The sequence below is a fragment of the Ctenocephalides felis genome, unplaced genomic scaffold, assembly GCF_003426905.1.
Source record: "Ctenocephalides felis isolate EL2017-DRISC unplaced genomic scaffold, ASM342690v1 CF-g0.4_SCAFFOLD_03571, whole genome shotgun sequence".
NCBI lineage: Eukaryota > Metazoa > Arthropoda > Insecta > Siphonaptera > Pulicidae > Ctenocephalides > Ctenocephalides felis.
Window position 1 is genome coordinate 20,698,232 of NW_020539725.1, and position 10,288 is coordinate 20,708,519.

At 27.6% G+C, this 10,288-nt stretch overlaps 2 protein-coding genes across 2 annotated transcripts in view; one reads left to right on the forward strand and one right to left on the reverse strand.

Moving 5' to 3' along the window:
- LOC113384447 overlaps positions 1–6,953 on the forward strand; it is a 26,886-nt gene extending 19,933 nt beyond the window's left edge. The window contains exons 8-9 of the mRNA XM_026622160.1: positions 1,605–1,727; positions 6,720–6,953. Of these exons, the coding sequence (XP_026477945.1) occupies positions 1,605–1,727; positions 6,720–6,878 (282 nt within the window). The 3' untranslated portion in view covers positions 6,879–6,953. The remainder of the gene's footprint in view (positions 1–1,604; positions 1,728–6,719) is intronic.
- LOC113384448 (1,5-anhydro-D-fructose reductase-like) overlaps positions 1–9,374 on the reverse strand; it is an 18,689-nt gene extending 9,315 nt beyond the window's left edge. The window contains exon 1 of the mRNA XM_026622162.1: positions 9,248–9,374. Coding sequence (XP_026477947.1) covers positions 9,248–9,283 — 36 coding nt within the window. The 5' untranslated portion in view covers positions 9,284–9,374. The remainder of the gene's footprint in view (positions 1–9,247) is intronic.
- Positions 9,375–10,288: the final 914 nt, after the last annotated feature.

Below are 10,288 nucleotides of genomic sequence, written 5' to 3' on the forward strand. Positions count from 1 at the left end.
ATGCATACACTATAGTGTATGGCATCGTGCCTTAAGGCAAATTGCTAGAACTTCCCGTATAGTAACAAAATGTTCGAGGAATATTAAACGTTCCAATATTAATATTAGACTACGTTACAGTATTTATAATCATCTATTTGAGAATATAATTTTTATAAATATTTATAAAAATTATATAAACTGAATCACAAAGTCAAAAATATTTATTTGAAGTACATAAGTGAGCTTTAAAACTTTAGCCAGAATTAAAATCGAAATCTAAATTATTTTCGATATACAAAAAAAAAATTGAAATGAATTTTTTTCCAAAAGCAATTTTGTCACCACAAGCAGAAAGTTTTTGGAATCATTCAATTCGGATGCCTATTTCTTTCAAAAACTGCCATTTTTTGTACATTTAGCTCTGTACCTTCGAAATTATTGGGCCTGCCTTTGCCAAAATCTCCCTATCAATAGGAATCGAATGTTTTTTGAACCATTCAAATCGGTTGATCCGTGCGCCGGAAATGTGAACGAAAAAATGCGGACACACAAAACACACACACACATCCATTTTTTCTAAGGTATGCCAAAATGTTTAGAAACCTTCAAAATGTGGAGAAATGCAAAAATTTTCATTTTCGATTTTTGGCCCATTAACTACCCTACGGAAAGTAAAGAAATACTAATTGAATTATTAGCCGCCAAAACAAATTTGAAGATGTTTTAAGACTTTTTCAAAATAGCATAATACTTTTCCACTTTCCAATTATAATCTAAATGTTATTTGATGTAAAACTTGATAATTTGATATTACCAAAATACCAATTAGTTTCGGCAACAAAAATAATTATTTACGAAAATTTAAACCTAATAACCTTAAGGTTGTATGGTTGTATACAAATTTGTATGATTTATATAATAATAGACGAGATTAATCTTGTCTTATACTTTTTCTACTCTTTGCGGGGCATTACCTCTCAAATTGTAAAAAGCTTCGACTCTAAACTCAAATTGAATTTCAAGTAGTTCGACAAATGAATCAATTCTTCACTTGAGAAAACTTCAACGGAATTGAAGAAACTTCTTTTTTGATATGAAAATTCTTATTAGAGCCTTCACTTGCTTCTATTACGTAGTAAAATCTTGAGTTAATTTTACTGGAAATGGAAAAAATATTTCTTCTTCAACAATAAGCAAAATATTATTGCGTCAAAGTGATTTCATAGTTAAGAAAATTTCAATGTAGCTCTTAGATGTTTACTTGACATTTTATCATTGCAATTATATAGTTGAAAATAAAAGAATTATTGATACCTAAAATTTATTATTAGTAGTTGATTTATAAAATACTACAACTGCTAAGCTAATGATTATCATAAATGTAGATATATATGATAGTTTATAACTTCATTTTAAATTGCAAATAAGTTTAATTATTTGTGAATTAATTGTATTTGGTTGTATCATATTTCGAAAACAGCTGGCGCCATTTCTGCAATCTCCACATGCAAATTTTATCAAAATTGTCCCAACGTGATGCATTATTATAATTTAATAACGGCAAATAGTAGGTAATAAAAATTGAAGCCACAATTAAAATAATATTCAATTTTTCATTTTAGATAATACAAGGAAGCATTCAGAGATCGTCGAAACGACATGACGCCAGTAGCAGGATGAGGCCTGCCTCCGATCCAATCAATTTACCTTTTGATTATGTAAAAAATGTTGTCGGAAGTCAAACGGTAAGTAAAAATCTTTTTTTTATAATTATTTTTGAACAGCAATCAGCACCCAATAGTCCTATAAGCTGTTGTGCTGATAAGTAAAAATCATACTGATACATATTTTCCATTTGGGCCCCCCTCAGGATTAGTGGAGTAGAGGGATATACTGCTATTTCATTTACATATACTTTTTTAATTTGAGTAAACGATCCAGAATAACTTCGAGAAAGATTTAAGTTAGCGAATTGGATTTTTTGGCGAAAACATAAACTATTGAATACAAATAATGTTTATTTATAACTTTCAGAAAATTTTACGCTGGTTACATAATGAACAAAGAATATATAAGACATACAGCACTTATTATGAATAGTTTTCCTTATTGAGCTTAAGTTCAAATCAAAATTTTCAGTTTTAAATGTGAGGACACACTTGGATTTTCACCATTTAATAAAATCTAGTTGTAAAATCTAATAATTTTTGAACACTAACAAATTTATTAATATTTAGACAAAAAATCATGTAACAATATTTCCAAAAACAATACAGTAATACTAAAGATGCATAAATAAAACCAAACCATAAAAATAAATTGTAATTGTTGCATATTGAATAACGCATCGCTTTCATCAAGTGACATATTTTTTATGAAAGGAAGTGAGTTTTTCTTAAACATATCATCTCTCCATTTATTTATTAATCCACTCTCAAAAATGCTTGACAAAATCCAATCGAATCGTTTCAGAAAAGGTAAATTTTTGGCTGCCGACTTTGTGACATAATTTTTAGGAAATATTTCATAAGGCATTAAATGAATACGTTTCTTATTGGATTTATCGCCGCAATTAATCAATTGGTATTGTCTTGCATGTACATCGTCTATGAAAAATGCAGATGTTTTATGATTGCATACATCTCTAATAGCATCGCCATTATTTTCCATTAGTCTACTCGTAATGTTTGGCGATAAATGACCCGATTCTATTTTAGCATTCAAAATTGACTTGAGGAAATTCATTAAAGGAGATATGGTTGTCAAAGATAAATCGGTAGCGTCTAGTTCTTCCCAGGTATTAATATCGTAAATGTTTTTTGGGGTAGTTATACTACTTACTATATTTGCTTGAAATATAGAAGTTGTAATTAATGAAAAATATAATAATGTCATTACTATAGGGCTTTGATTGCATCGTGCATTATATGTTTGCGATACTAATAAACTTGTTCCAATAACTTTTATAATGAGCTCTATACAGCTTTCGCCTCTCACAAATGCAAATAGTTTTTTATTTGCAGTGTCTAAAATTTTCCATGTAATAATTATGAGAATGTACGTAAAAATAAACATTAGTAGATTATTAATGCCTAAGCTTCGAAGTAATAATTCTCCATAATTTTCATATATCTTTGCCATAACAAATGTAAACCTAACTTCGATTATTGGTTTCAGTAGCACTACATTTGACCAATTGATAGCTTGCAATCTTCTATTCTCCATAATAAAATCGATATTTCCCAGCTCCATCTGTTCCCAAGATCCTTTGAACGACGAATTTGGAAGATAACTCTCATATGCGCACATTGAAATAGGCAAATACACTTCTTTAAAATTCATTGACTTTTGTAAAGCTGCAAATGTCTGGTCAACATTTGGTCCAACTGTTACATTGTTTTCTAGAGATGCAATCTTTAATTGAAAATCGCAAGTTTTCAAATGATACCCATGCAAGTTATGAAAACGTTCTTCTAATCTTTTTTTGATGCCAAATATGTCACTGGACGCGTCATTTAATACAATATCAGTTACAGACCCTCTTTTACCGTCAATAACTAAGAAGGGTTGATAAAATGATACTTGATGTTTTATTTGTTCTTTTTCATTAATATTGTGATATTGTAAAATAATCACATCAAGCTTATAGTAAATTTTCCAAGCTCGTTCTAGTAAATCCTGAATCGATTGTGCTTGCAACTTGGACAGCATCACAATGATAGTAGATTGCGGAGATTTTTTTCCAATATCTAGCAATAAATGCTCCACAAAATATTGTGTATCTGATATTATTATATAACTTCTTGTCATATCAAATTTTATGTCACCAAGGCGGGGTTTTATGTTCCTAATAATGTATAAATAATGAATTGATATTTGTGGGATATTGATTGCATTTTCATTACTTACTCAGAAGATTTTAAAACGGTGTTAATTGCAGGCAAATTTAAAATTCCTTTGTATAAGTGGTTGAATGTATCAAATATTGGCTTCGAAATAGTATCTTTTTCGCATATTATCTCAACATCATACGAGTTCTGCAAAATTTCAACATTTCATAATGGATGTAATTTCATATAAACGATAAATGATTTGAATGAGTTATCAATCGTGTAAATAGTATTTCGTAAATACTTTGAAATTTTAAGAACAGTTTTATATATTTTATATATATACCATGTTATAAAATACATCGTCTAAAGTTCTGTATTGGCAATATATTTTTATTCTATAATATAGATAAAATCAATTTTTACCTTCATCTGATTTTTTAAGAATGTTACAATGTGATTAAAACTTTGTATATATACATTTTCGGCTATTTTCATATCACCGCTGGCATTTTTGTTCAAAATTATTATTGAATAAAATATTAGTATTTTCATCAGCATTTTTAACTATTCAGTTAGGTTTAGATCCTTTAAATAACAATAAGCGTATTATGCATACGTGCAATATATTATATGCATTTAATTTCACAGATGCATTTCAAATCAAACGTAGTTATTATTGCCAAAGCTTTTACCTAAATTATCTATTTTTCATTATGCTAATATCTGTATAATTCGTATTGATCCATTGATGCATATTATAATATATGCATAATAATTAATTATTATTTTTACACTTTTATTTTGCGAATGGTAGTCTGATGAGTCCAAAAAAACTGTTGGACTTTATATTATATGGATTCACGTTATTAAAATTCGTATTGATCCATTGATGCATATTATTATATATGCATAATAATTAATTATTATTTTTACACTTTTATTTTGCGAATGGTAGTCTGATGAGTCCAAAAAACTGTTGAACTTACATACAATGTAAACAAATATTGTTTAAGTTTTTTGAATAGCTATTATTAATTATGAATCTTAAACTTCTGAACTAAGGGTCTTTTTCTCCATAGTTTTCATTTATTTTAATTAACTTCCTATCGCAAAAAAATCGAAAATGAACATTTTTATATATCTTTACGTTTAAAAGGTTTTTGAACATTCTGGCATAACTTATTGTTAGAAAAAATGGATGTATGTGTATGTGTGTGCGGATACAAATTTTCGTCGACGATTTTAGGAACACCGATCAACCGATTTGAATAATTAAAAAAACATTCGATTCGTATTGATAATGAGACGTGCTGATTAGCTTTTGGCGAAGGCAAGTCCGGCCGTTCCAAAGATACGGACAAAAAGTGCCAAAAACGATAATTCAGTTTTCTGAGTTCCATTCAAATCGGAGCGTCCGATTTTTATAATTCAAAAAACATTTTACTTGTATTGACAATGTACGGTACAAGATGAAAAACTGTTTAAATTTTTAGGAAGGCAGGTCCAGCGGTTAGAGACTCTCAATAAAAATAAGTTAGAAAATGTCATTTGGCGGTCAAAAATGGTTATTGGACATATGTACATCAAATAATCAGATATTTTATAAAATATAAGAGATTTTAATAGTGTATACACATTTTGTGTAAATTTGGGTTTTGTACCAAGATTTTTAATTACGGTACGGAAAGTTCCAGCAATTTGCCTTTAGGTACGACGATGCCAAGCACCACCACTAGTTTTTTCGTCGCTTTATTCAACGTCTCGGGGGGACATGGGATCTCCTTGAAGTTCCTGAAAGAGGCCTCTTTCAGGAACTTCAAGAATAATTAACAATTTTTCAATTCAAACACTTAACATACAACAAAATTCACTAATGAATTTGATGAATTTTGAAATAAGTTTTTATAAACTCAGTATAGTGAGTTTTGATGTAAGTTGAGTGTTTGAATTGCAAATTGGTTGTCATTAAGGGAAGGCCTGCTTTATAGGCTTCAAAAAATCGCTTTTTGGGGAATTTTTAGAGAAGAGAGATATTGTTATATATCTTATCATTCTTCTCAATTTTTTTCATTAAAATATAAGACATTTTGCCGATGCGCCACGAGCGTGCCGGTGTCATTTGGCGGGAAATATGCAACGACTTAAGTCACAATTTCCATCCAAAACAAAAAAAAAATCAAATCAAATATAAATTTTCAATAGTATAGATTCTTATTGAACCTAAAAAATCCAGAAAAAATGAGGAATTCACCAATTTGCAATTTGACAAAAAATGTTTTTTGAAACAAAATTTCGCTTTAAATTGTTTGAAAAGTGGGTTAATTATAACTTTTTTAGGTTTTTTTTAAGGTTTAATTAGAAAAGAATTTACTCCTGAATACAATGAATTTTGTTTCGATTCGACAGGACCGTTTAGTTTTTTCGCCATCTTTCCCGCCAATTACGAAGAATCGAAAAAATTAAAACCTGAGAAATTGTGAAACATGTTTAACGCTTGCTCACTATTTCTTCTGTAATTCCGAAAATAATTTGAATTTGGTTTTGAAATTTTAGGGATATATTCTTGGCTAGTTTTGGAAAACATTTTTGCAAAAAAAAAATATCGATTTTTTTAAGCCTCTAAAGCAGGCTCCCCCCTTAATTTGCTGAAGAAGGGGCCATCTCATATCACCGAAATGTTGAATATAATAATAGAACAAAAATTGAATAAATTAAAAAAAAATAGAGAGAAAAGGATGATATTAATTATAATATCATAGTTAACTTAGTTTAAGAGTCATATTTAATAAAAGCTATCTAGATCTAGATATAGTTTTCGAAAACTTAAACAGATAATTCAAATGAGCCTAAATGATTGTCCAAATGTTTTATGAGTGTAGGTAATGCAAAAAATATATTTTTCAGATGAATTCATCAATGGTTTCGAAGTCGCAAGCTGTAAAACCCGATCTTACTTATAGTGGTCTCGATCGAGTGATTGCAGACTCTTTTATTAAATCATATAATAAACCAGAATCAAACGCAATAACGGATACTAATACAAACCTGAACGCCGATTTATGATATTAACAAGACGTGAAAAAAGAATGTTAACATTCTTATAATTAGAAATCAGATGCAATCTACAAAACCTTCCTTAGCCGGTGCAATATAATGAATGTCGATAAAGTTATTTCAAAAAACCTATTACATATTAAAACAATTTGTCCATTTAGTGCGATAACACTTTACTATTAATGTATTCATTTTTCAGTTAACTAAAAATTAAAATACTTTTCAAAATTGTAAAAGTTTACATAGTTTATATATTGTATATATATATATATATATATATATATATATATATATATATGTATATTTATTAGTTCAATATATTTTATTATAGTACCGCTTGATTTAATTGACTTTAAAAATATGATTGATTTTGTATATTATTTTAGATCTTAAACCATTTGATATTATTTTATGGGTTAATACAAACTGTAATAATTATTAAATATAAATATTATAGGAATGGCATTCTCATAGCAAATTTATTTTTAGATTTTTTGGACATATGTATAATATGTCCTATATATATGTATAATATTGTATAAACTATAGTATTATATATATTATATAGTATTATATATATATATATATATATATATAATTAGTTTTTACAGTTTATGAAAGAAATTATCCTCATACCATCACATTGCATAGGCAGTGAAAATTATAAGACAAATAGAATGTATTTTGTTGTAAAATGAAAATTAACTTTTATATAAAACTTTATAGTTTTATGTATATACTTTATAGTTTATATTGAGAATATTTTATATATATAAGAATATATAAATACTGTTAATTTTATGAAAAATCATAAACCACTTATTAAAAAATATATAAATAAAAGTTTTCTATTAATGCAAAATATTTTATTAGATACTAATTTGTTTTATTAATTATAATGTATTTATATATATATATATATATATATATATATATATATATATATATATATATTTTTTTTATTTCTGTTAATTTTAACAATCAGATTACAATACAATCTATAAGTTAAAAGTTATGGTATTGAAAATCAAAATCAAAAAGAAAAAAAAATAGAATAAAGGAAATTAAAGAAAAGAAATAGAATAAATGAATGAATAAAATATATATATATATATAATTATATTACATATCAGAATGATAACTAGAGTCAGTTTTAACTTTTTCTTGATTTCTGATATTTTATTATGTAAATCTTCCATGCTGTATTTAGTTTTAGTATGAAATTTGATATTCTTATTGAAATTTGTGTATTTGTCTATCTGTTGAGGTAACTTTGCAGAATCATTTTTCCAGAAGTTGGAGTATTCAGGAGAAATTGAATCTAATTCTAAAATTCTGTCCTCTATATGTTTCAATCTAGCATATATATCAGAAGACAAGGGACGATCCACACCAACATGCTTCTCGCAATTTGTGATACGCTCATTAACTGAAATTGGCAAGTCAGAAGTATGTTTACTAATACATTCATCAATATTAGTTGAGGACTTTGAAATTTGGGGTCCCCATTCATTTACTACTTTATGTATTTTCAAATGACTTTTTGAGTCCGATCTTTTCCATAGAACTGCATCAACTCTTGCACACTGATTCTCATTGGAAATGTTTTGCTTAGAAGCTTTCATTAAATTAATTTGAACAAATTCCTTATATTTCTTTGGTTTATGGCTGTCCTTTTCATTTGAATGAAGTTTTCAATCCTTCTATTAATTTCAAAATTATTGGCTTTGATTTGAATTAAATCCGGGGATACATCATCAATTTCAACTAAATCATGATTTAATTTATTCTGATTTTTGTATTGAATATTACCATAAGTATCATCTATGAAATCTGATGGATCAAATGATTTAATTTTATTTACAGCGAACTGAATAACATCTGCAGCATCTGACACGGATGATGAACTAACAGCTACAATAAAGCTAATTTCATTTATATTTAATAACCCTATTTTTTTGTATATGGCAATGTGCAGTATACTTTTCCATTTACAACGAATTTCAAAACAAGTGTGATGAAAATACTTTTTAAATTGATCATTTTCTGTTTCATCATCAAAACTTTGCATAATAATTTTATTCCTTTCAACAAATAGAAGGTCAGAACTGGAATCTGTATGTGATACAAGATCATTCACTTCGGATACATTTAATGCATCCTTGGAACACTTAATAAAATTCATTAATGCTGTCTTAAAATAAACGAGACACTTGTAAATTGATAAGTGCTTAATAGCCAATAGCGAACTTGATTAACGCGAATTTAATATAAAATCAAATGTGCGATTGTGTTACAAATAAATAAAAATCAGAAGTAAATAAATTTAATTTATATACATAACATGCAAATGTTATACTTGATTATGAGAATATAACCTCATTTTTTATATTGTGAAAGAAGACCTTAGACATCTAGAATCAGTCAAGAGGCATTCATTTCGCTCTGTCGAAACAAATCAAATAGTCACAAAAACCAAATAATGGACAATGGCTTGAAAACATGGTAATCAGCATTGTTTATTAATCGTAATCACAATCGTGGAATACATTATGATACATTATCATTGTCTAGGGTTGAATATATGCGTAAAGGTGCATCCACACCTCACGAACGAACACTAATAAACATGGCTACAGACATTATGTTTATTTATCTATGGCTACAGAATTTTGACACATGTTGCTAACTTTAATTGCTTCGATTGTCAAAGAAATTTTCGTGAATTAATATGTTCTCGCGTTAATTAGAGACTTTTTAATTAAATCTTTGATTGGATTCTGTCTAATTTGTACATCAACTCGTTTAATATTTAGATAATTAATGATATATAATATAGGAAATTCATCGCGAAATGTTCATAAAAGTAAAAAAATTGGGTGTGTTGTCGAAGTACCTAGGTTGTACCTTGAATAGTTTGATAAGTATCTCTTTTCAGGGTCTCCATTTTAAATCAATTTTATAATAAACAATTTTTTCACAGCGCCAATGTATCCCATTATATACATGCAATTATCAATATTAAAATTTATATATGTGCTTTTGTAGGTTATACTTAAGTACTTCTACCACACATATCTGTTTTTATAGAATTCTAAATTCACGAAAGTCTCTAATATAAGTTTTGTGTCGTGTATTGTTAAAGATTTTACTCGGACAATTGCTACAGGTCAAATAGACTTGTAAAAGACTAAAGTTTATGTACTGGTTCTAAAGTAGTGATTTTGTGTCGAGTACTTGAGTTTTCTAGCAGATGCTCCAGAGGTGGTTCCAGTAATGACCAATAGCGAGTCAAAGAATATTTTTCTGGAATCATATACAGGCATTTATCGTACTATATCTGTTGCACCTATAGTGTTTTATATATTCAATATTTAACCTATATATGTATATATATATATATATATATATATATATAA